The sequence below is a fragment of the Halictus rubicundus genome, chromosome 17 (genome assembly GCF_050948215.1).
Source record: "Halictus rubicundus isolate RS-2024b chromosome 17, iyHalRubi1_principal, whole genome shotgun sequence".
NCBI classification, from domain to species: Eukaryota; Metazoa; Arthropoda; class Insecta; order Hymenoptera; family Halictidae; genus Halictus; species Halictus rubicundus.
The window spans coordinates 1745130-1771749 of NC_135165.1; the positions used below are offsets into that span (position 1 = coordinate 1745130).

At 46.6% G+C, this 26620-nt stretch overlaps 4 protein-coding genes across 9 annotated transcripts in view; 2 read left to right on the forward strand and 2 right to left on the reverse strand.

Annotated features, from left to right (window-relative positions):
* Nucleotides 1-4610, forward strand: part of LOC143362569 (hexosaminidase D) — a 50086-nt gene extending 45476 nt beyond the window's left edge. The window contains exon 2 of the mRNA XM_076802851.1: nt 1626-4610. Within this exon, the coding sequence (XP_076658966.1) occupies nt 1696-3447 (1752 nt within the window). The 5' untranslated portion in view covers nt 1626-1695 and the 3' untranslated portion in view covers nt 3448-4610. The remainder of the gene's footprint in view (nt 1-1625) is intronic.
* Nucleotides 1-26620, forward strand: part of Zip99c (Zinc transporter Zip99C) — a 56382-nt gene that overhangs the window by 27266 nt on the left and 2496 nt on the right. The window contains exons 2-5 of one of the 2 annotated variants that reach the window (XM_076802860.1): nt 15128-15876; nt 24153-24263; nt 25678-25943; nt 26026-26590. In XM_076802860.1, the coding sequence (XP_076658975.1) occupies nt 15669-15876; nt 24153-24263; nt 25678-25943; nt 26026-26590 (1150 nt within the window). In that variant the 5' untranslated portion in view covers nt 15128-15668. Of the gene's footprint in view, nt 1-14734; nt 15877-24152; nt 24264-25677; nt 25944-26025; nt 26591-26620 lie in introns of those variants that run through there. The other variant, XM_076802861.1, reaches the window with a different exon arrangement.
* LOC143362579 (ras-related protein Rab-28) lies at nt 3843-6878 on the reverse strand. Its single transcript, XM_076802870.1, has 4 exons — nt 6491-6878; nt 5633-5818; nt 5332-5565; nt 3843-4999 (listed from the first exon to the last, which is right to left on the reverse strand). The coding sequence occupies exons 1-4, from the start codon at nt 6563-6565 to the stop codon at nt 4775-4777; spliced, it is 720 nt and encodes a 239-aa protein (XP_076658985.1). The 5' UTR covers nt 6566-6878; the 3' UTR covers nt 3843-4774.
* Nucleotides 6944-12252, reverse strand: Fipoq (F-box/LRR-repeat protein FipoQ). 5 transcript variants are annotated; one of them, XM_076802852.1, is made up of 9 exons: nt 11952-12252; nt 11700-11842; nt 9409-9608; nt 8701-8975; nt 8363-8629; nt 7930-8299; nt 7592-7795; nt 7296-7545; nt 6944-7196 (listed from the first exon to the last, which is right to left on the reverse strand). In XM_076802852.1, exons 2-8 carry the CDS (start codon nt 11808-11810, stop codon nt 7395-7397), a joined length of 1578 nt encoding a protein of 525 aa, XP_076658967.1. In that variant the 5' UTR covers nt 11811-11842; nt 11952-12252; the 3' UTR covers nt 6944-7196; nt 7296-7394. The 5 variants fall into 5 exon arrangements, with proteins under 5 accessions (XP_076658967.1, XP_076658969.1, XP_076658968.1 ...); XM_076802854.1 differs by lacking the exons at nt 11700-11842; nt 11952-12252 and adding an exon at nt 11116-11548; XM_076802853.1 differs by lacking the exons at nt 11700-11842; nt 11952-12252 and adding an exon at nt 9736-10395 and having other exon boundaries at nt 6949-7196.

Sequence of the window (26620 nt, forward strand, 5' to 3'; positions counted from 1 at the left end):
TATTGTCTGGAATTATCCCCCTACTCCCGTCATAACTAAAGAGCCGTGAGTCACGTTCATTAAGTATGTAACGGGTGGGCCGCGTGCACGGTTCGCGGATACTGGAAACGAGATAAAGGGCCGGGGATTTAAGATTTCGTCGCGGAGGATTCGATTACACGACCGAGCCTCTCCGGTTTCGCTCGTCTTCGACCCTTTTCTCGTTAAACCCCGAGCAGAGAACCGCTTTCTCATCCCTGCGCCCTATTCCTTCGCGATTTTACGCGATCGACCGACCGGTTTCGCACAAACGAGGAATCGTCCACCCGGAAATTCGGAAACTCTGGGCACACGTAGAGCACGTGCGGTTCCCTAAAATTAAACGTTCATTTTGTTTTAATCGGTACTGTAACAGACGCTTCATTTAAACCCGTGGAAATATTACCATATTTTTCTTCGAGAACTAGACTCTTTACTCTGTGTAAATGCAGTTTTATTTTGCAATTCGCAAATCGTAGGGAAAGGAAACTTTCATCCCACAATTTCCTGCATTTCTGTGATTTGGGGGGCTCCTTCGAAACGATTTACAACGTTTCCTTTTATCTGCAAGCAAATATTGAACGATGGCAGAGACTTGGATGACAGAGACGTCTTTCTGGGGACAGAAAACCGCGTCGCAATCGGAATTTAAAACAGTTCTTGAGAGTCAAGATCGTCGGAAAATTAGCATTGCTTCGATGGATCTTGTTAAGCAAATTGGATGCGGTACGACGGCTCGTTATTAGTATGTCAAGCGCGTGGCATCGACGACTCTAACTATGTCTTTCGATCGATTATAAATTTTATCATTTGTTATTAAAAAGTTTGTAAAATCTTCAATCTATCCGGTGCGATCTATCCATTCTGCGATTAATTGATTCGGTTCGAAAATACAATTTTTCGCGCGACCTACTTTACCTACGCAAGATAACACTACCCTCGTCAAGAACTGTAAGATTGAAAATTGATTCTATAATCGCATTTGCCTTCTATATTAACGAAAATATTTATCACGTTAAATATACGAATATTTTCAATGATAAATTGATTAACAGAATATATTTTGATCAACGTAGTACGTTCGATTCATTTCGAAATTCCGACTTACTAGCGGACGATTTAAAATGTGTTCACGTACGGTGCGAAAAGTTACCAAAACGTTATTTAGTGATTCTTCCCATGAAATCCTGCCGCTGTATCATCGAAAAATCCAGGTATTCTCAATTTTCCGATATTCATAATATATTTTGTATTTCAACGTTTTGTACGAGAACATGTGTCGAATGAAAACACGCTACGCGATTTGAGGTTAGAAAGCGCGCATCGCTTTGTGTCAGTAGTTGGCTGGCCTGTTTCTCGATAGCGTTTCTTACTGTACAGCGGTACATTCACTACATAGTCTGCTATTTCTGTCATTAAACTGTGATAAGAAAAAAGCTCGTGTGGGTTCATCGTGGCAGGAATTTTTCAAAGATAATAGAGTTATTTTACAATAATGTAGCGACATCGCACGGACACAGATAAATCCAGAGCCAGGGAACAGACGGTTCCCATTGTGTTCACGTCAGTGCGCTCAAGTGAAAGGAACGATGAAATCGTGTCGAGAGTAATAAGAGCATCGGTTGAAACGAAGGCAATAATACTGTGATCCGATCTTGATGATCTTCTGGCCCGATCATGACGCGACTAAGAGGCAGAGCCTCTTTAATGGTAATCGTAACGATCAGCTTCGCCCTGCTGATCGTTACTTATCACATTCTCAGTAACGAGGTCGAGGACATCTCCTCCAACAAGTTAAATCCACGATTGAAAATAGAGGAGGTTTACCCGTTGAGCGACCTCACGGAGGATCCTCGCTACATCGCGAAGAAGCAGCAAATAGAGGCTCAAATTCTGGGCATGCTGAAAAGCGGAGGCGGTCCGCTGTTCAACGACATGAACAATGGCAAGTCGTATGGAGACACCTTGCCTCTGTTCAAGGGCCATAAAATCGTGCACCTGGACTTGAAGGGTGCTCCACCGAAAGTAAGTTACTACAAGTACCTGTTCAAATTGCTCAAAAAATTAGGTGGCACAGGCGTGCTCCTAGAATACGAAGATATGTTCCCGTTCGATGGGAATCTGAGAAACATCAGTGCCGGGAACAGCTATTCCATGAAGGATATCCAAGACATCCAGGAAGTAGCCGAAGACAACAAGCTGATGGTAATCCCGCTGGTACAAACCTTTGGTCACATGGAGTTCGTACTTAAGCTGGACACGTACAAAGACTATCGAGAAGTACCGCATTATCCCCAAGCTCTTTGCCCCACTTACAACAAAACGCTTCCGTTGATTTACGAAATGATCGACCAAGTGGTGGCCATGCATCCCAAGGTGAAACACTTGCATATAGGGGCTGACGAAGTATACCAAATCGGAGAATGCACCAGGTGTCTGGAAACAATGGTGAAAAGACAGTGGGGCAAGAAGCAGTTGTTCTTGGACCACGTGTCCAAAGTAGCTAGGTATATTAAGGATAAGTATCCAGAGGTCACGATCCTCATGTGGGACGACGAGTTTAGAGAGATTTTCCCACAGGAGATTATAGACAGAGGACTGCACTTGCTGGTGGAACCAGTTATCTGGAAGTACACTACCGATCCTGCGGCGACCTTGACCGATCAGCTGTGGGAGAGCTATGGATCAATTTGGAAGAACGTCTGGGTGGCCACGGCCTTCAAGGGGGCTACAGCGCCGGACAGATACTACACGGAGCTACCCTATCACATGGAGAACCACCAGCGCTGGTTAGAGATCATCAGTAGGTATTCTAACCAGATCACGTTCAAGGGCGTGATGCTGACGGGTTGGCAACGGTACGACCACTTCAGCGTGCTCTGCGAACTGCTACCCGTTGCTCTGCCGTCGTTGGCTGTGAACCTGGCGATCCTGCGAGCCCCGGATCTCACCGGGTTCCCTGTAGACGTACCTGCATCCGTGATGCAAGCGTTGCGCTGCGAGGGCATCATTTCCCTGAGCATCCCGGAGCCTCAGTACGGCTGGACCAAGTGCAAGTATCAGGGCGCGGCGATCTATGCCAACATCTTGCGGCTGATCTCACTGACCCAGGAGGTCGCCAAGATGGAGCAGGACAACACCTTCAAAGGCTGGCTGAAACCGTACAACATCAAGCACTCTTTCTCCAGCCCTAGCCACGTGGAGCGCGCGATCGCCGACCTGGACAGGCACAAGATGGAACTGCTCTATATCGAGAAGGAGATGAGAGCCGCCATGCAAGACATCTACGACAATTATACTATTCAAGAGTGGGTAGAGACGTACCTGGCCCCGTTGAACGATAAGTTCACCGAGCTCTGGGAGGCGAAAACGAAAATACTCGAGAAAAACGCGTGGCCCAGGAGACCGTTGAAGAACTCGGAGTTGTAGCGATGATGAGAGTTGAGAGGGTGTAGGTACCACGCGTACTCGGTGTCTCGTTTTAGTCTTTCTACACGGTATTAATTCTAGCAGTTGTTAAACGTGTTCATTTCAAAGACGAACGCGTGGGAAGACTGAAACGGTTCACGTTGATTAAAAAAAGAGACTGAAGATCACATTAGAGTTAGTTATACGCGCCGGAACTTATCCGTTAGAGCCTCGATTTTCTAAAAGAAAAGAAGTACGAGCAACCAATCGATGGTGTAATCTCAGATCTACCGAAACTATAATTTTGCACCTTGTACGTTTAACGTATAGAAACTGTACTCTGTACTTTGATTCGAACGGGTCACCCGAATCTCTGTCGACTGCACCGTCCGCAAGCAATAAGTAAATGAAATCTGTTTGTTTTTTTTTTTCTTGTTTTATATTTTTCAGGGATCGTTTTTATGATTAACCGCAACTTTTATACCGATACCTGTTTTACATGATTTTTATCGACTAGTTTACTCCCCGTGTTTATTGACACAGCTTAATCGAATGCTTCCGATTTTGCGTACATGCGTAATCTCGCGATACCAATTGTTATGTACACGCACACACACACACATGCCCTCAGGCCCGTTTATTCTTGTTAGCTATCGTTGTTCCCCTTGTTGAATCTGCGTTTTGTCGCGTACATTTGCGTTCTCGTACATGTAACGTTTGCATGATTAGTGCCATTGACGAATAGATCATAGAGAAAGTTCTACCCGCGATTTAGAAAAATGTATAGAAAGTTCGGCGATCTTCCGTTCAACCATTCTTCCACCAGTGTTCGATCATTGAATTTTTATTCGGTTCGATGACGCCGAAAGCGGACGCGACGCTATCCAGGACAACCGCACAGTGGGCCAGAACAATGTCTTTTTTAATTATACCTTATTAATTACAAGCGTTACCGATTTCACTCATGAATCGCACCTGTTTTATGAGAACGACCCACTGTACGACGATCGACCAGCATTTAAATCACCCTGATCGAGGATCGCAGCCCGCGACGCGATTATCTATACGTTTCGTCATCGGTATGAAATATTATTATCATTGTAAAAGTATTTTTAACTTTGTTACGCCACGAGTAGTAAGATTATATTGATAAATAAATCTGTTCTAAGTCTATTGCGAAGACACCAGTGGTTTTACTGCCTCGACACATGGTAGACGAGACGCGTCAGGTAACAATAGAAGATACGAAAAATATTTGAACATCTTATGTACAATAGTCGCGACGTACCGCGCCGGTCCTGTGCGTGAAAAAAATCGTTTTCTATTGCCGAAAATATTTGGTCGATCCTCACTGCAACACGCACACCGCCGACTTCGATTGCGGAAAATGGGGGTGGAAGGGAAGGTGGCTTTGCTTTTTCGTCGGGATCCTCTTGACGACCTTCTGGATCGTGCTCATGTCCACCGTGTCGCCTATCTCCGCGATGATTATGGGCTTGTGATAGTCCTGGTCGGTTTTCGTCAGTCGCACGCCTAAGATCTGCGCTGCCAGGTTCACTATGCACAGGGAGACCTGAAACGAAACCGCTTTCTTTCAGATACGACACCGGAAATGGCAGAGAATAGCCAAAATTACTCTCGTTGCGCCATTCCGTAGCGAACAGGGAACAATTGATAAAAAGAGCAGAATTTTACTAAATTGAAAATAATGTATCCGCATTCTTCTGCCGTTTTACATTTCGTTTAATTATTCGTCTCGTAAGTGACATCATCCGCTATTTTTACAACTTTCCTATCGCGCGGCAGATAAACGCGCTTCTCCGGCCGTTTCGCCTGCACAGAATGACGCTGTATCGTTTTGACGATTTTCTAACATCCTCCTTTCTTTGTTCGAAGGTTTCCTACCGCTTCCCCGGTTCTCGCGGACACGTCTTGCGACGGGAACCCATTGTCGGCGGCGAACTTATGGCTTCGGTCCCTTTTCACCGATCTCTGATGCTCCATGTCGCACTTGTTGCCCACTATGGCCATCAGCGGTGCCTCCTCGATGTTGTCGTTCACTTTTCGTATCTTGTCGATCCAGTCCTCTAGGATTTCGAAGCTGAACGTGTTCGTCACGTCGTACACCAGTAGAATGATCTGAAAAGAAATGTACTTTTATCGGGATCGTTGATCTCGTTCGCGGTTTTCGATCGTGTCGCCTTACGTGAGCGCCGAACACGTATTTATCCAGCATGTTCCCGTGAAGCGCGAGGCCGCCCACGTCCCACAGGTGCAGGTTCACGTTCCTGTAGTAGCCTATGCTCAGATTCTTCAGGAAAAAGTCGATTCCGGACGTCGGCGTGTACTGTCTGGTGAACTCGTTGTGGCAGAACTTCTGGGCGATGCTCGTCTAAACAAGGGATCCCCGAGTCTCAGTTTAGGGTGAATCGGATCGCGGGAAAAGCGACGCTAGGAACGCAGAATATTTCGGAACGGGAATTCCCGTGTCGAATTCGCGTGCCTCGTTCGCCGTGCAATTAACGCTGTGTCGCACAGCCCCCCCCCCCGGAACAATCGAAGAAACAGCTGCTCGTTAATTGAAGAGCGAAAGGCTTTCGACCACGCGAAGATGCAATTTCATTCGCGGTTTCCCGAGCGGAAATTGAATCGTCGCCGCTCCGGGCGAGGACGGTGATATTCGAAAGTTCTCCACTTTATTCGGGAAACGTAGGCGAGGCAGCTGTGCGTGTCTGAAATCGTGGCGGTGACCACTTCGCGCGAAAGAAATAAATCGATACCCACGGCGGCACGTTCTTCCGAGCACAGGGGAACTCGAAACAAATGCTCGACCTTCTACGCGGTCGATAATTAAACACATTGTACTCGGACGCCTAACTTCGATCTTATCGATACAGATTTGACGAAAGAAAAATTTTGCGAGTACTATAAAGTCCCCTGAAGAAGGACGTTCCCTCGGAGGGACGGTCGGGTGCAAAGGGTCGAAGTTCGAAAATTCACTGGAGGATCGTGCTCGGTGATGAAGAAAATCGGAGACACGGTGTCGAGACACTTTGGAACTCACTTTGCCGGAGCCGGAATCGCCGACCAGGACGATTTTGAGGCCCTTCGCGACCATCTCCTCCTCGACGTCGGACATTGAGGAAGATCGGGATGGGAGAACGCGACTGGGAGACGCCCGGCGACCAAACTTCCGGCAATCATGCGAAAGGTCGTGGCGGCCACGACGGTTCCGCGTCGACTATAACGCAACATATAAACGAAGGGTCTGGCATGTGGCTAGAGAATGAAATCGAGCGAATCGACCGACCAGCCGTGGCCAGTGCGACGTCGTCGTCGTCGTCGTCTACACGGCTGCATGAATAAATTAGCGAATAATCGATACGACGAACACGCCGTCGTGCGTGGCGGGACCCGTCGATATTGCTTCTCGAATCGGTTCTCCTTCGCCCTTCCTGACTAATTAACGACGCTCGCGCGGCGCAATGAATCGTAGCCTCGACTTGTTTTTTTTTTTCTGTCAAACTTCTGTTCATTCATTTTTCCGTTACAATTACAGCACCGACATTGTCGAATTCGAAAAAAAAAGAAACAGTTGCGCGCTCGAAGTAACATCGTTCATTGGCAGTAGAGAAATAATGTTCAGCGATGTTGGTCGCGTATGTACAGGCTCAAAAACGGTGTATAAAAATATATATCTTGTATCTTGCTCGTTGTCTTAATACTCGGAATAATCGGATTCCTGTTGGTCGTCTCCGTTTGTCCAGGATCTGTAACGAAATTTGATTATTCACTGTCCATTATATCCGATCGAGTAATTCAAAGTTAAACGTTGTTTTACAGAAATTGTTCCCGGTGAAGAATTATACCTGGTTCGGATTTCTGTTGCTCGGCAATGCATCGTGTGGAAGAAAAACTTGAATCCCTCGCGTTCATATACAAATACTTATAGAATAGATTAAACGAATTTAATTGAAGACCAGATCCTTGTAATTGGCTAGGAGGTAGTAGTTGGAGACTCTGCAGCAGGTTGTCGTCCTGACGACCGTCAGTCTGTCGGCTCGCTCGAAGTTCGCCTTGACGATCTCGTAGTACCTTCCGTCGCTGGAACACGTCAAACTGATCATCGTCTCCCTTATCGTTGGCTCGAGCTCATCCGAGTTACCTAAGGCTGAGGCAGCGCAGCTTGATGCACTTGACGCGCAGAATATCGATGGCCTTCTGACTCTTGTCCGAAAATCGAAGATTCTCCGGGTCCCAGCGGAGCTCGAGTCGCTCCAGATTAGGGCAATTGTTTGCGATCCCGTCCATCAGCTGGTCCACATGAATGTTCACGCCCAGCCTCTCGTTCGTTCCCATCACGAGGATCCTAGAACAATCCCAGTCGAGATTTTCCTCGTTTCAGAACACGCAATTTAAAAGAAATTCCTATGCTAGACTCGAGATATCTCAAAAGGGGTTTCTTCCAGGTGTCGCGCAAGGTCATGGACCGGCTAGACTCACTTGGCGTTGGTCAATATCGGCAGAACGCTCTGCCACAGTTGATCGGTGATGTGGGGCATGCCGCACAGGGAAAGTCCCCAGAGCTGATGGCCGTATCTCGACAGGAACCTGTGCAGGCCATCGTCGGTCAGGTTGTCCGAGCTGCCCAGGTCCAAGGCGATCAAATTTCGAGGATTGCCGAGCTCGGCCCAGGCTTTGAGCACGCTGTCGTTGAACCCGTTCAACTGTCCCGCGCTCAGAAAACGGAGACTGGGGATCCTGGTGAGCATGTCGATCAAGCACTCCGTGGACAGGTCCGTGGCAGTGACGTCTAGCTCCTGAATGCTCGATTTCTCCCACTCGACTTGCATCACGTACTCGCTTTGAAGATCTGGGGAAAAGGAGACGCGATCATCTATCGAGTTACACAAAGGTAACGAGGAAGCGACCGTACTTGTTCCCTCCATCAGAAGACACTTGAGCCTTCTGCTCCTCTGGAACAGGGTCTTCATCGTCGAGCCGGTGACCTTCGAGCAGAAATTCACCGCCAGACACTCGAGCTGGATGCAATTCGAAGAGAACGCGTCGATGTGAGAGTCGTCGACGAAATTGATCCCGTAGAGGTTGATCACCCTAAGATTCGGTGTGGCCGATTTCAGCTTGTGAACGTTTATCACCTCGTAGATCTCCTCCTCTTCCTCCTCCACCTTCTCGTACGTTCCTGATCGAACAGAGCAAATTGAGAAAACAGTGTCGCCGAAAACTTGCTGGATTACCGATGAAAATACGAACCTATCAGATGGAGGATCTCCAAGCCGTTGATGAAGTTGTAGATCTTCCTCATGAAACCCTCCATGAAGATCACCTCGGACAGACAGATGCACATGTATTTCAGCTTGGTGGGGAACGCCTGCATCTCGGAGAAGTCGTGCAGTTGCATGGCGGTCGAGAAGTCGAGCAGCATGTGGGTCAGATTCGGACACTTGTTCGCCAGCTCGTGGAGGACGGTGTGCGTGATCAGCTCGATCGGCAGCTCGATGTACCTCAACGAGGCGCCGAATCGGGTGCTGTTACAACAAACGATCCATCGATTACATCCTCGTTCCCAACTCGTTAAAAGACGATCCCAGTCGCGGTGGAATTTCGCGCCTAATCGCCGGTGTTTGCGAATTTGCAAATGCAAACTTCGTGACGCTGGGACTTTCGCAACGATCTATGCTGAAGTTTCGATTTTTAAAGAAAGAATTCTTAGCTGTTTGGCTCCTCGCTAGAATACTGGAACAAATGAAAAATAGAGAGAGCGTAATATAACAGCTATAGTAAACCCGTTGACACGAGATATTCTGTACGGGTGGACAATTGACAGAAAAACCGTACGGAGTTTTTCCGGTGGCTGATATTTGGCAAGCGGGACAGCTCTCGGACATATTTCGGGAACGAGCGTTTATCTGCCAAAATTCTCGAGACTTTTTCACCGATCGACGATGATACCGCGGCTACCTGATCAAGTGCAGCAGATTGTCCAACGAGCTGACGTGCAAACCGCTGATTTCCGGTCGCAGCGAGACGTGTTTCCAGAGGCGCGTGTCGTACGCGATCTGCCGCCACCTTTTGCAGACACGCGCGACCCTGCAGATCTCGCGGTGCGACAGGTAGCTGAAGACGTGCAGGATTATCTTGTCAGGCAGCTTCTCTATAGTCTGGAACAGAGCGTCGCTCGAATTAGAGATCATCGCCAGAACCGTCGGCCGTCCGGATGACACATGTTTCGAAACTGGTTCGATCGTCGCGTAAACCCGTTCGATGACTGTTTCTTGTCGAACTTACGGTCCCCGCGAAGCGACTTTTAATCACGCCGCCCTCGGAGACGAACATCTGAGACGTCTCCACGGCGATCTGACCCCACACGTCCACACCACCGAGATCCATCTTGCCGTTTGATCAGGAACAACCTCTGGACACGACGACCTTCCGACGAACAGTATCGCAGAACGTTCGTCCCGATCGAACTATTCTCGATCAAGAACAACTTCCGGACAACGGAGGATCTTTTGACAAACCGTATCGCGGAACGTGCTCCGATCGACGCGGAGGCCCGATTGGGTTCTATTTTCGATCGGACTCCACGATCTCGGAAATCGATCTCTTCGGAAGAAGCTCTCTGGAGCACCCGCACGATCTAGCACCGATTTTCTCGGGGGGGAAACTCGAGAACACGATTGTTTTCCCGAGCGTCTCGCCACGGGAGCGTGAAAATCGCGTCGCACAGTCGGAATTCGGGGATACCGAAGTTGTAAGTCTTCACGGCATTTCTAATCGGATCGCGCCTGCGCGTCGTCCTAAATATAAGCCTCGGAAGACCCGTCTGCGCTTTAATTTTAAACTCGTCACCTGCAGCCAAGGTGCATTTTCCTGCGTCCCCTCGTGAAACGTCAAATTCGAGATGAAAGTTTGCGTGCACGCCCGGCGGACGAACTTTTTCTGGATCACTGGGAATCTGAGAATTCGATCGCATGCGAGTGGGAAATATTTTTCATCTTCTCTTGAACGTCGATATTTGTCTTTTTGCGTTGCCGGTTGTTTGGGAAAAATTTGCCAGGAGTCGGAGCGTATCCGACAGCACGTACGTGCACGTGGAGGAACGACCGGCGATAAACGCGACAAAAATTCAACATTGTTGTAATCGAAACAATTTTTTAACCGAGGTAACTACCGTCGACGGTGTTCTCGAGTGTCCCGATCAAACAGCAGGACAGATAAGAGTCGCTGAACGGAGGATCTTGTCTATAGACTCGTTAAACAATGTTTATATCTTCTTTCGATACCCGTACTTTCTAGAGATAGTGCATACTGTCGAACGGAATCGATAATACGGCGCTTGGAGGGCCTCTCGCCGGTTACCAATCGGATTGCACTTGACTTTGGTAATAGTTACAGCATCGGCAACGCGAATCGCGATGCTCGGCAGAGAGGCTGAACATGCTCGTAGCTCTTTTATCGCAAGAAATGCTGGAAATAACTGAACAAATTCGTAGCTCCCACTTTCACAAGAATTTCTAATATCACAAATTTTCAGAGCTTGTCTTGCAACAACCGACGAATCTATTCTGTTAATTAAAGCATTTCTTACGGTAAAAACACACTCGCAGCCGTCTATGCTTACGACGTCCCCTCAGAGAATGGAGTTCGCTATTGTTGAGCAATTACCGCGGTGTGCACGATTCTTTGTCGATGAACATGAGTGCCGATGTCCTCTCTGGATATAGCGCTGGTGGCATGCTCCACGTTCAATTGATGCCAGGTGCTCATCGCAACGGCGATCTCGATCCTCCTCGGAACGAATCGATCGGGAAAGTTCTCGACGAAGCAGGATGATCAAGGGAAATCGCGTGACCGAAACCGCGGATCACGACGTTCTTTTGTTCATGCTGACTCGCGTTTCGACGAACAACAAGAGAATTCCGTAGTTCAGACAGGCTGTTGCAAACGAGGAATACCAATCTGTCAGAACGCTGCTGGTTGACTGGACCATACTAGGGTACACTTCGAACGGCGTCTAGCTTAATTAGTTATAAATAAAGACAAGCCGTCAGGCAACCGGACGAGATAAGAATAGGTAGAACCCATTAGTATACCGCACCGACAGCAGCTAGAAAAGAAGTCTACCTCGGGGACGCGTTCTCGTGGTTCTACCGTGGTTTTGCAATCGCGTTTTGCGCAATTGAAAGCCGCGATTCTTTCTTCGTTGGTGAAAGAAAAAAGAAATCCGAGTCGATTTAAAATCGATTTACCGTGTTCGGTCGCCTGATCGTCTCGCTGTTGTCTCCCTCGAAGGTGTTCAATTGCTGAAGGGCTGCCTCCACGCTGAGGACGTTCCAGTTGGACATCCGTCGCAGATCCATGATGTCGGCGAACGTGTTCCAGCATCAGAAAACTGCAATACGGAAAATTAAAAGCGAGAGAGTCGTCGACACGCGCACTGACACATGCGAAGAGCGAATCCGTTTCTTTTTTTCGGAACGGTAGAAAAATGGACACAGTACCACGGCGTTGCAGATTCCCTCCGGACGTACAATAGCACTCGAGCGAAAGATAAGCTGCCGCTGAAGATTTCACGGAAAGATCGCGAGCGGTCGACACCGAGAATCACGATTTATTGTGCAACGTGAGTAATTCTATTCTCCTTTTCCCAAGAATGCATCAGTCGTCGCGTTCCACGGATTTTTTGGAGCGTCCCGACAGGAATTACGTAATCTCCCTGTGGAACGATTTTGTGTTTCGACGGTTCCGTTCCCTTTGTCTGGTCTGTGCACGCGCGATCCTCCACGTTCGAACAAAAATCGACCTACTCGGCCATCGTGATGCTCTTGGGCTAACCACTCTGCTGGTTCTGGTTCGGAGGTAAAAAATGTAACTGAAATAATCTTAACTTTACTGTCGATTCCTAAAATAGAGCCGCTGGAGTGCCCCGCCACGCAAGGATGCACAGCCAACCGGGGCCGCCGTGGTGCGTTGCGCGACTTTTTGAAAATTCCACCGCAAAAAAACCATCTTCGACGACTAAAACGGTCCTTGCAACGTAATACCTCCCTCCGTCCTTGCGAAACGCTGAAGAATCGCGTCCTGCCGACACAGACAGTCTCAAACTGTCGTCTCCGCAACAAAGACGCCTGAAAAGTTTGAAAAATTAAGACAAATTTCGGAACCTGTTATTTGCAATTATTTTGCTAAAGAAAATCGGTGTACGGAAAAATTTGCTAGGTGTTGTGAGGTTTCCGGGGGCCATTGTAGGGTTGAAAAAAATTCATATTTTTATGGGGAATGTTAAAGGAGTTGTCGAGAAAAGAATTTTTTGACTTCTCGAGAAAAATTATCGACAAGCGCCGTGTACGTACGACAGTTGTTGAATATCCTTTTGATTGCAGGCCAAATAGGTACCATTTGGCTGAGCGCCATTAGCAATTTGATTAATTAAGGCCACATATATTGTCAACGCAGCGACGGAGGCGGCTTACAGAATCTTGCTCGTCGTAAATTTCCTGTACACATATTGTTTACAAGTGCGTGATTAATCTGTTAAACATTCCCCCCTGCGAAAGGAACTAAAAACAAGTGCGGGGTTCCCGAACGTTGATATCGTAACGTGTATATTCACTCATGCTCGGTATGCATCGTTATTTATTTCAATCTGTAGACAATATTTTTAAATTGTCCGGAAATTTACAACTGCCGCGAGGTTTGCGAATTATTGAGAAAGATGGCGTTATCGGTTCCGCGTTACCAACAGTAGATTTGCGGGTCTAACGCAAACGGAAAGTTGTTAAATATATTTGCCACGGTCTTCGGATGATTTCTTAATTTGCAATCGTACAGTCATTGTTCGCATAATGCGAATGACGGTGTCACCCAGATGGAAATCTCGATTTTCATTGGATCGAGTCACCAGAAGGGAAACGAAATCGCGCGGCGTTATCGGTATCAACCTCATTGTTTCCGTTCTTTGTCTTTTTGATAAATTTATCAGCAACAGCTATTGCACAGCGATTGTTTTCGAAGTAAAAGTGTAAGCTAATGAATCGTCAAAATGGCGGCCGGGGAAAACACTGTTCAGCGATACAGGCGCGATGACAATAACAAGAAAAATCGCGTCTGTCGCCACATCCTTTTCCTGCACGCATGACTAAATGATCTCGGTAACATCGGGCGCATTAGCACACTCGGTTCCGTCAAAGAATTGATTAGTATACCTCTTTATCGCCGCGAGACGGTCGTCGCGTGATATCGGCCGATAATTTTGCACAAATACGGCGATAAGAATTGCCATAGATGTCCACGAAAAATACAATCGCTACATCAGACTACTTTTAAAAAAGCCAGGCATTAATAGTCGATTCTCTATTAAACTTTCAAAATGACCACAGACATTTGAAGCTGCAGCAACGATATCGATTTCGACAGTGATTTATTTCCTTTTTGATAACCGAAACGAACTCGTCCTTGTCGTTAAATAAATAATTTACCAATCTCGTGGAACTGTCCCGCGGAACTGGGGCAAGCTTTTGCTTGTACAATAGTTCATAAACAATACGTCATCGAAAGTTTGCCGATAGTCAGCTGCTGAAGTTTCAAATTGGTATAACTTTCGAATGAACAACCTGAGGACAGAAATGCCCTGGAAGCGTTTCATAGAGGATAAAAATCTGCACCGATTAGCGCGTACGAACATACAGGGTCCCATTGCAAAAAAATGATGCAACATCGGTTCTCGGATGCGGCAAACGCATAGAAACGCGCGGACTTAATTGCGGATGATGCATCATTCGATACCGTTTAACTCTTTGCACTCGGCGCTATTTACTAAAACTAAATTTTTCTTCCGTCTTGGAATATTTTCATTTGATTCGTACGAAACTGATCCGATTTCCACATACAATATTTAAATATTTATTAATCTGTTAAATACAAATTTTGTAATGTAACAAATATTTTGCAATATTTTTTGTAATTTCTTTGAAATAATGCCACAACAATTTCTAGTGGTGCTTCAGAGTCACCACTCGAGTGCAAAGGGTTAATTTCGTAACATTCTTTTCCATCTCTTCTCGTTTCGAAGATACAGCTGATCCCATTCACCCGCGACACCCGGTATATATCGACGTACTCCAAGTTTATCGTTGTCGCGTTCCCCTACTCCGTCGGCTTCCCCTCCTTCCGTCGCGCCTTCCCCCACCGCAGTTCTCACCGAGGTAGCGCAGCGCCTCGGTGTCTATAAAAGCCCCCACTTCGGCCGTAACGCGCATTATCAGTTGCGTCGTTATGCAGAACGGGTCGCTCTACGCTCTCGATTCGAAGTGACAAAAACAAAAACAACAACAGTGCGATCCTGACAATCGAGAACGGGAAGTGTAACCTCCATCGACTCGAAAGGGTGTGCGGACTCCAGTCGAACATAACCTAAAAATCCGCCGAGGGTTAGCGAGAGAAACTGTTGAAAGTGCGTTCTATTTCGTCGACGAGTCGTGCTTCGGTAAAAGTGACAGCTCCGATCGATCCTGCGACACGCAGCCGTTCAAATCGAGCGCCGAAGAGCTCGTTGTTGAAGAGGACTCTGGAAATTGGAGCGGATGGTGACTTTGCGCCGGCACTCGTCGATGGTATGAGACAGCATCCGAGGACGAATCGAACGAGGTAACAAAACGGAGAGGAGGCAATAGAAGAGGAAAGCGCGGGAGGTACTCTCGATTGGAACGCGTGTCTTGACGGCCGTTGCCCGCGTTGATCATCGCCATAGGTCCGATTCCGGTGCTATTGTCCCCGCATTGCGGCACTATGGAATAACAAGGGGGTTGATTTGATCGACGAAATCGGCGAGAGCAGAGGCGGCGACCGCCTGATTCGTAGCGTCCGAGCTCAGTCCTCAGTGTAGGCTAGTCGGGCGTACGGTTGTTGTGGTCTCGGCGATATCACGCGACGCTCATTTTGCGTTCCCGGAGAGATTTCTGGCGGGCTATTTGAAAACCCCGAACCGTGAACGCCCGGTTGACCGAACATAGACGAGCCCCGCTGCACGAAAGAGAGGTTATCTTTTCGCGTAAACAGAGTCGCGAGATACCAAGCAATTGTACTATAATTCCCGTGATCGTTGTACCACGACGACTCTTTATTGATCTCGACGATCGAGTCGAAATCATCGAAGAAGAAACGAGAACGGTAGAGAATATACTTGTCAGCCGGTGTGCTTCGATACGAGACGCACAAACATGGCAGCGAACATGAGCACGGAATCTGCCGGATTCCTCTATGAAATGGTCGCCGAGGATTTATGGACGCCTTGGGAGTCCACGGTCGAATATTTCGAGTACACCCCGTGGCTGTTCTCACTGCTAGGCAGCACCATGATCGGACTGACCGGCATCTTCCCCCTGCTGGTTATTCCGATCGACGAGGGTGCCGACTTGAAAACTGGAGGTAATTCATTTGTCTGCAATCTACGACCATCGACAATTATGTCTATGTTTTCGTTTTTCAACTGTCAGCGTGAGCCTGTATACACGATTCGAAATTATTTCGTGTTTACGGCCACGACGGAGTCGGAGGCTGCATCTGCGATTGGAGGTTATGTGTGCCTTTTAAACGCGGGAAATTATTGGCGATAGGTTAGTACGAATGAACCAATCGGGCGAGCTGTTATATCGCAACTGTCTTGTCTGCCTTCGGGAGACATCGTTAGCTTGCTCTGTTTTATCTTTATTTCTGTAAATATTGTATTTATAAAGATTCTAAGGAATCATTTACAAAATTGTAACAGAAATTCTATTATTTTTGACAGAATAGCTTTACAGATTGCGTTCAGTATTATGTCATAGGCAATCGCTAACATCGGAAGGTGTAATCGCACATGCATATTTATACTCATCATTGGAATAGCATCGTGCCCTGACCTAAATCTAAACGTCTTTTGCACGTGGAGTTACAAAAGAAACGTTGTTTTATTAACTCATTCGCACCGGATTGCGCGTGCACGAGTGTTTACATTTGTCGCGCTTCTGTCGTAAAATCAATTGTTTAATTTTTCAAAGTACCGCAAATTCGTCCAGTACCTGCGGCAGAAGTGACCTCCGTGAACATTACTAATCTGATCATAAAACTTCTTTATTTTTGATTATTTTTTTCTGGGACTTCCGCCAGCTTATTTGTGGAATTTTTTTCTATTGAAACGACACTAAACACGATATCATTCGAACCGTATTTAGGGGTTTAATTGAGGGTATATAGTACGCGTTCGATGCGGTCACAAAAAAATAATAGCGCGGATCCGACTTAGGTCAATACTTCATTGTATATTACAAAAGAACTTCGGGCCTTTTTCTAAATACTGATCCCACAAGAAATAATTAAATTACATCACTCGAAATATTTCTTTATGATTGAAATTACTGCGGCCATTGGCTCCGAAAAGGATTACTTGGTTACAAATGTATTATTCAACAGATGTTCCTGTTATTTTTGTAAAGTAATTGTAAAATAGTACCTTTTAATGCTCTGTAACATTAATTATCTTTCCCACAGGATTATTAAATGTACCCCCGCATAAAGGGGTAGAAACGGGTTCGAGACCTGTTTGGATTTTCACTATTTTCGCTAAGCAACCATTCGCTTTGTTTGTCAAATTCATTCTGTCTGCTCGATAATAGAGGATCGATCGAAGTACGCCCGATTAGTTTCTGGTGTCGGAGTCCGATTACTCAGGGGAAAACCGGCTAGCTGATAACGCGTAGAATGGAATTATGATCGCAACCCTAACTGCGTTACGCATACATTTTCCTCGTGTGACAAATTCGCTGTTCCAATTATAACTGACCGGATACGGCAGGTAATATCATGCGATACAAAGAAAAAAAAAAAAGAAAAAAATAAAGTTTTATAGGCAATGAAACAGCGATGTATTTTAGTAGCGAATGTTTTGTATCGTTAAACGGCTTTTGCATCGTTGATGAGGCAGATATTCATCAGCGACAAAGCTTCGCAGTATTTACAATGACATTCCGAGTCAAGGACCGTGTCGATGCTCGATTAAAGCGCTATAGTTAAAGGAGGCTTGCGCAATGGGACACGATTGTGTGCCACGATTTCACTAGAAATCTCCGGACGAGATCGTGTCGGTCTCTTTTTCTAGGAAAAAATCTGTCGAATCGTTGCAACACCGGCGTGCAACTTTCTTCTCGAAGCATTATTCACGACACAATTTTTATCGAACAGGTTCGCGGAGCATTTCGGACCGTGTATTTTTAACCGGACTGTACACACTTTGTTCCTTTTTCGTTTCTTTTCTCCTGGTTCCGAGGATTCGCGGCGCATAGGTTGCCGCATTTGTGATAGCGACGCAGCGTCCGGAAGCACGTCGGGATAAAAATAATGATGCGTTATTACGTCAGATAGGATTCTCGGATGGTTAAAAGAAACGCGCTCGGCCACGTGGAGCCACTCTGCTGCGCACATTGTTCTCCGCGTCGACAACCGTTGCCAAACAGTTCTCCGTAAAGCATATTCTTATCTCCGCGAAACAAACAACTCCAATTCGTCTTTACTTCTGACAATAGGGATAAGGAAAGTCTCGCCGGGAACTCGGGATAGATTAATTTTTGCGAAACCCGAACATTCCGAGGCACTCTTTACGACAGAATAATTTTGCTTCTTTTCTAAAACACCTGAACAGAATATTCCATGACAAAATTTACCGATAAATATTAACTACCGTCAGCCTGTGTTTGAAAACACTTTGCGTCATTGCTCTTCCGAGTTTTCCACGAGTTCCTTTCGCAACCGAATAATTGCTCGAAAACTACGAAACTGCGTAGCCAGCAATACTAAGTTCACTCGCGTCGATAGCTGGTCCGAAGGTCGCGTGAAACTTTCTGGACACGAACCGTAGTGTACAAATGAAATTTCCAAGTGCATCGTGGATGCAATCGTGTTTCGAACGACAGCTGCAAATTCAAGGGCGCCGTTCGCAAAGGTTACACTGTCCGACGACACCGCGATTGTACATTATTCATCGGCAGCAAATTGCATAAGAGGGCATTTTCGTACGAAAAATTTTGCCCAACTATCCGCTCATTCATCGAGCTCGTTGACTCTTTAATCGGCAACGGCTTCCTCTTCGCCGAGCCTCGGTAATTATTATCGGTTACGGTACTGTTAACCATTGCATAACTCGCAGACATCGCACAGATTTGTTTAACGAAGCCTCGTTAACGCGATGCGTGCATTCCACGCGCTGGGAAGCCAGAGTTACCTCTCTACGGTCGCGCGATGGGAGAAATGGACGACTCTTTAGCAAGATGGCGGCCGGCGACGCTAAGGAGGGAAGATTACTGGCCTAAGCAGGTCCTTAAAAATATTTCGAATAGCAAGCACAATTATTTGTTTGCATATACAGACACGGTAAGAACATTCTAACAGGCTCTTCCAAAAGTCGGTTCGGTTCTAATCATCTAGAATTTCATAGGTTGGAGTTAGGCGAGGTCGGAGCTGCGTGGAAGGCCTAATAATAGTCGAAACGTGCCGATGACGATGAAGCGGCGTTTCCGAAGGAACGGGATCTGGTCGAGAAAGAGGAATCGCAACGTTACGGGAATGAACACGTGCCCGGAATAAAACTGGATCTGCTATTCCATGCGAAGATGTGCATAAAAAAATGAAACGTTCGTCGGCACTGGGAAATCGGAGATCTGTCGGATGAAAGGGCAAAGACGTCGATCGTGAGATCGCAGAGAGGCTGGCGCCCGTATGCAAACGATCGCTGAAAAAAAAACGGATTGCGCAAGTTTACGTCGCCGATAGCCGGGGTTTCGTAACGAAAAGCGGGACGCCTTTGGTCCCCCGTTGTTCGACGAAGAAGAGGAGGATCGGGAGAAGCTTGTTCTCGAAGAAGGTCGACGACCAATAGCGCCGAGGAATAATCGTCGGTGGAATCGCGTCTTCGGGGGACGAGAACGCGCCAAGGCGAACGAAAAACTGACGGGGATTATTTTGAGAATTAGTCGCGGTGACGGATCTAAATCGGATCCAGCGACCTCCGATGTAATTTACCATTGAAACGGCCGGCGCCGGTATCGATCGCGCTCTCGAAATAATACATTCCGAAACGCAGGACCCGCGCGATTCACCGGATTCCCTCGGAGCGACAATTTCTGTGCAGAAAGCGCCCCGCGAGTATGGCAACGGAGACTTTCGAGCTTCCGCGGCTCTTCTCCAGGTGCAACCGAGCGAAATACACCTTTTCAAACGTTCCATCGGCGAGGGGAATCTTGGGAGAGCATGGGAGAACCCTTGTCCGTTGGCCTAACTCAATGGAAACGGTCTAGGAATCTGTTGGGAACCCTCTTTCACGGTCCAGAAGGCATCTTCTACCCTTTGGATCTCGTTTTTGGAAGATCTGGTTAGAGTTACTATGGCTACGCTCGCGTGTAGTCAAATAACTCTAAATAACATTCACAATATTGTAAGCATTATCTTGACGAGTCCTGGGATTTTGTCTCTTAGTCTGCAAGGAGACTTAACCAGTTAACTGTGTCTGAGTATACTCGTCATGAAAAAAATGGCAATATTTTGTGCCATGACGAGTACACTCGTCAAAACAGCTACAATTCAAACAGCGGTTAATTTTTGCGACGCAACTTGGGTACACATTTTTCAAAGAGGTCGCAACAGCTAACCGGTTAACTAAGTAGTTCTCTTCCTTTACATTGTACTTCCGTGGAGCACGGTTGAATGAATCTTCTTATTCGCACGCACACGAGTATAAATAAATTCGATTTCGTTATTTTTCGTTAGATTTCGAGTTTCGCGGAGATTCTCTCGGAGGATCGTCGCGAGGTCTCGATCGACGGTTCGTCTGGAAAAATTGTGGAAGCAAGCGACGCGTTAAATTACAATTCCGCCGGCCTATCACGCCAACGACTGTTCTCGAATGAATCCATTATCAAGCCAGTTCCCGGAGTTCCGCCCACGAACATCATCGCCGCGGAGATGCAGCGTTCGTTTCTCTTTCGATCCGATCCAATCGCAACCGGATTCGATTGCGAGCTCGTCATCGACGCGTCCTTTAATCGTCAATTGTACGGCCCGCGACCTTCGTCCGGAACGGTTTCGTCGTGTGCATTCCGACGCGATCGATTTTTCTATTTTAAACCCGAAACACCGGTGCCCTTCGTAGCTGATTTTCGTGCGGCACGAGCTACCCCCGCGAATATCTAATTGTTCGCTTAATTCCTGGCTCATTAGCTTCCGTTCCGTTTATGTAAACGTGACCTTTATTTTTCGAACAAAAAATCCTGTACTCCGTTCAAAGTCGAGCGACAAAGAAAACGGCGATCGCAACGCATTCGAACGACGGATCTCTGTGCCGCAGAGCTTCCGCTTTTTGCAAATTACGTTTCGAGACTAACTTAGAATCCATAAAAAGCTAAGCGTTGACTGTGAGAAAAGGTGATCATGTCAGCGCGCTGTTTGCCCGACCAAAGGACACTCCGGCTCGAACGCGCCACTTGTAGATTACCGGTAGAAAGTTCAGACAGTAACAGATAGTCAACTATATTCGATTCTATCGCGGAGCCTACTTGCTTTCCGTCGAATTGATATCGGTGTATTCCATCGGAACAATGCAGTCGTTATCCGTCGGCGAACAGGTAATTAAACCTCTCGGACGCCCGTTCCTGTAATTTCACCGACGACTTTTCCATCGCGGCTATCGCGTCACATTCTTCTTTATCGCATGGCAATCGAGAATATTCTTTTATTAAAAATAAGAGAAGAAAAGAAATAGAAGATAACAAAGCCTATCGCGCGACTCCATCTTCCGCAATTGTCAGATACGGCGGCCGCAACCGGGAACGACTTAAAAATAAGATGGGCAACGGCGATAAAGCGCCGATGTTGTTGATAACATTGCCACGGCAGCTTGTTTGTTCTGCAAAACGATTTTCAGACGTAAAATCTTTTCGGCGCCGTTAATTTGTCGGAACACCGATGCCTCGCGCACAATGACACGCGGACGCGTTAGTCAGTTGTCTGCTATGCAGAAGGTCGCAGCTGGTTACTGTCAAGAACTCGCGAAAATGCGTCACCGTCGCGCTTTCAATCATTATACATTTGCGGCAATTTATATCAAGAGTCAATTCGAAAAATTAATTACTGTTACGATCGATTGGAAAACATTCTTTGCCACCCTTTAGTACAATCCATGCGCACGATCCCACCTGGGGACTGTTGATACGCAGGCGAACAATTTTTTCAAGAGCCATCTGAATCTGTCCTCTTTTTCATCAACAGTTGATCGGGGTATCAGCAATTCAAAGTAGTTTTTCCTGGCCGATGCAACAACGATAGCTAATTGCGGACTCGGCTCGAAGATTACCGTTCGCTGCAACACAAATAAGATGTTTCATCATGAACGAGGAACTAAGGTGGAAAAAAAAGAAGTAGGAAACAAAGAACTATGTAATAGTTGCAGGAATTGCATCGTCGGGAGGGGGTTTTGCACGGCACGCGCTGATTCCCGAGGAAACGGGCCGGCCAGCTCGACACGGAAACGAAAAGTTCGCCGTGTTTTTCGCGATTCGATGATTTATCATCGCGCACGCCAGCTCCGGAGAGCTTGTCCGCGACGGATAACACGGATTTATCGCGCCGGTTACACGCCGCTGGACATGCTCCTCCCGCGATCTAAATTTCCATCTCGGAACGGATCCTTTTCAACGGGAGACTTCGCTCGAGGAACGCACGACGATCCGCACTTATGGCATCGCTCCTTGGACCGATGTACGCAAAGAACGGCACAAACGTCACGTTCTATGAACTCGTTAATAGTATCCACTTTATCATGCGTTCCGTAAATGTGGATCAAGGTCTGCCGTAGCATCATCATGTCGCAGCAACATCGTTTTCCGCCTTAAAATTGTAATTTTTTCGGCGTAGAAACAAGTCGTCGGTAAATGAGTAGAAACGACGCCGGGAAATGTACCTGGTTCTGCTTAATTAAATTTGCAACTAAATCAGTGTTCGTCGATCGGATCGGTATAATTTCGCGAGACTAAGAATAATTATTCTACGCTCGATTCGAACGATAACCGAGGTTTACGCAACATTACACAGTGGATTGATCGTTGGATCGCACGTTGAAAAAACGCGCACGATTACAGGCCCGATTGCGGTAATTGTTACGCCGTTGACGCCACCAGATTAGATCCGATCTTGATCGATAACGAACGTACTGATTAACTCTCGTGAGTCTCCATCGGCTCGAAATTGGTTTTCATTTTCAAATCTGTGGTCTAGAATTGGCTGTTGCCGTTAAAATTTCCATTTTTGCACGCTAATGTACGAAGCAATCGGAAGGGAATCGATCCGATTTTTCCAATTGTTCCAATCGCAAGCGAACCCGCGATCTAGAGGCACTGGTAAAAAATGAAACGCGTTTTTCAGGGCGAAGAAATACGACAGGGGTGCAAGCCGAAGATATCGGATCGGCTCGATCGCGCTTCAACATGGTCAGCGATCCCTGAGCGCAAAGAAATCGACCGAGAGTGAAATTGTTGCCGTCGCAGAAATTTATCGCTGGGCGACATGCGAGAGAAATCTATCGGCTCGACGCATTTGCGTGGGAGGAAGATCGGTAACAGTGTCGAAGACGAACCTTCTTCTCTGCTGACACGTTAACATTCCATCGATCATTCGCCTACGTGTGTTCACGATTTTAACAAAAACGCGGGGACGCGGAAAGATCAATGAACACTGTCGGCGTTTTACCTACAGTGACTCCCACTAATATTCGGACGCTCTTAAAAATCGCATAACTTCGTCAATATTGGACTATACTACTTGAATTATTTTGAGAACTCGGAACAATTGGATCGCTACATAACGCGAGAAAAATGTTTGATTAAAATTGCAATTGGTCGAAATTACAGAGAAAGTACTGAAAGTTGTATTCTGCAACATTTTTATGCGGGCTTATATTAAAAATTTTAAAAGTACGTTTTGTACATCTGTACCAATTACACATATTCTGAATATTTCATCTAAATCGGTCAACGTTGCAATCAGCTACAAACGTTTAACGATGAAAACTTAAGGGCGAAATTTATGTGATCATTTTGGAACATCTGTAGCTCATTGCAACGTTGACAGATTTTCATGAAATTCTCAGAATATGTATAATTCATACAGCTCTACAAATCGTACTTTCTAAATTTTCAACGTAAGTCCACATAAGAAAGTTGCAAAATACAGCTTTCAGTATTTTCTCTGCAATTTCGACCAATTGCAATTTTCGTAAAAAGATTTTTTCACTTTATGTAGCAAACCAAATGTGCTATTTTCTTAAAAAAAATCCAAGTTGTTTGGTCCAATATTAACAAAGTTATACGATTTTTATAAAAGCGTCCGAATGTTAGTGGGAGTCACTGTATGTATCTCGCAGAAAAGAAAAATATTTACTGCGACTGCGGTTGCCTATGAATTAGGTTCGGTTCAGGCGCTAGTCCAAAATCGATTTGGGATCGCAGTCCTCGGACGTCCACTGCGTTTAGGGGGAAAGTATTGTGCTATTCCAGCAGATCCATGACCAACTTTTTAATCTGTTTGGTCAGTAAAGCGAATGGTTGCGAATTGGTTGGTCAATTTGTATTATGTAAGTTCCACCGGCGCGTACTAACATGTTCGCGTGTATTTCTGTGTTGCAGACAGCGCTGGTACGCTGAAAATACTGTTGAGCTTCGCAGTCGGCGGCCTTCTGGGCGACGTTTTCCTGCATCTGCTGCCGGAAGCATGGGCGAACAGTGCGTTCAAAACAGGTGAGAAGGTTGTCCAGGTCGGACTCGAACCGTTCGATCCTAGCAAACGGAAACCGTTCCTAACAAACTATCGACGGCGGCGTGTGGCAACAGAGGCGTTTGCACGACTCGTCGATGATAACGAGGGAAACAGTCATCGCGCGAGTAATCTTCGAATCCAGTTTGCACAATTTCAGCCAATTCATTCACACAGAATATTCACTCGAATCAGCTTAGTCCGCTCGTAATCTCCTTGCAAATACTTGCATAATTCTTGTTACAAGTGCCTACGTCAGGACACAGCTGGACATATTTTTCATTTCGTCGTAATTTGTTTTTCCTTGCGATGCGAATAGACGAGTTCGAGTTTCTCTGAATAGATGTCTCGTTGGACTTGCACGGTTTTCGAACGAGACTCCGTTAATTTGTTTACAAATGCCGACACACGCGACCGCGACGACAGTGTCAAAAGATCAGTGCAATCTCGATCGATTTCCAGTGGTCCGTTCTCGAGGAAGCGGAGGGTCTCAACAAGAAACGGTATCGGTTCAAAGGTTCCAGACGCTTCACGGTATTGCATCGATCGATCGACGCGACTCTAAGTATAGAACTCGAGTTCTCTGGATCACGATAAAAAATCGTATATGCACGCTTCTGCGCCTGCGATTCGCATTCTGAGACGAGGTCGTCCGTTGTAACAGATTCGTGGTCCGTCGACCTTTAAACCTTCTATAAAGATCTTGGAACGATCCACAATTATTTCTTCGATGATTCCCCGACGAAAAGATTCGGCGATGATCTTCGTTTAACACTAGATTTACGGGACCCGTCAAAATGATTCTAAGGATTCTAATATTTTTAATTCGCGAATATTCAGATTGCAAACATGGATCCATGAGGAATTATTTAACAGATTGATTTCTCTAGGTATATATTGTTTAAAAAGTGGCTACAGATTTTGATAGATATATTCATGTTATTTTCATAAGGAAATGTAAAACAGTAATTTTTACTGCTCCGTAAACCTAGTGTTAATATTATACTCGCACCGCGCGGAAATGTGGAAGGCGTCGTTTGTTGAGAAAGAATTGCATCCGGACGTTGATTGCGATTTCTTCTCGATCGTTCGCCTAAATTGTCGAGCGTTTAAGCAAGTCGGCAATTGATCGTATTAGATCCGCGTTTTAAGCAGGTCTTGGACCGCGACGCGGCTTCAGCGGGGTCGTTCGTGCTTTGTGAACGGTCCAAGCAACGGTTACAAAACGGCCCCATTGTGCGTCAGTTGCGAATTTCAATTGCCGGCTGTCCTCTTCTGAATGAAACCGGTCTCGGTCCTAGACCGCTCGGCAGCTTATGGTCGCGCGGTGATTGAATCGATGCGACCTAGGAATGCGATTTCGTCGGGACTCAAACGGGGAAATCGTTTCTGTTCCAGCCGCGGATGCTGGTCATCCGTCGATGGTTTCCGGACTGTGGGTCCTCAGCGGTTTCCTGGCGTTCGTCATAGTGGAGAAGCTGTTCTGCTTCGAACAGGACTCCGAAGCTGAAGATGAGACCACAAACGACGAGGAGCCTAACGGAGAGGCGAGCATAGAAACGGAGAAAGAGATGGAGAACAACAACTGCATCATGCTGGTCAACGGGAACCCGAAGAATGGGATCACGAAGGGGTACACCAAGACGGACATCCAGAAACTCGATGTAATTAAATTCTCTGTAATTAATTTCTCTAGGCTAGGCTGTGTTGCATATGAAATTCTGAAAACTGATCTTCGTTTCACAGATACAGCAGTTTTTGGAGAAAAAGAACGTCTACTCCCACCTGTCCGACGAGTGCAAGAATTCCCACAAGAAAAACGGTTTCGTCAGCAACGGTATCAAACCGGTGCTGATGTGCAACGAGTTCTCCAATTCTCTGGGAGGACTCTCGATAGAAGAGGCTAAAAATTGTCTGCAGAACCTGACGAAGATCAACGGCTTCTCTTCCGGACTGGCGAAGAGCTGCTCCGAGAAGAAGTTGGTCGCGGTCGATGGTTCCGGCAATAAAAAGACTGTCAAGAAGGAGAAATCGAAACACATAACCGGCTATCTGAACCTGATGGCCAACATAATCGACAACTTCACTCACGGCCTCGCGATTGGCGGTTCTTTCCTCGTGTCCCTGCGTTTGGGATTGCTCACCACTTTCGCTATACTCATCCACGAGATACCCCACGAGGTCGGGGATTTTGCTATTCTGCTGCGTAGCGGATTCAACCGATGGGATGCTGCGCGGGCGCAGCTTCTCACTGCTTCCGGTGGCATTTTCGGTGCCATGTCTGCGGTACTATTTTCTGGCGGTGAAGTAGGTAGGTTCCCTGATGATCGAAATACAAATT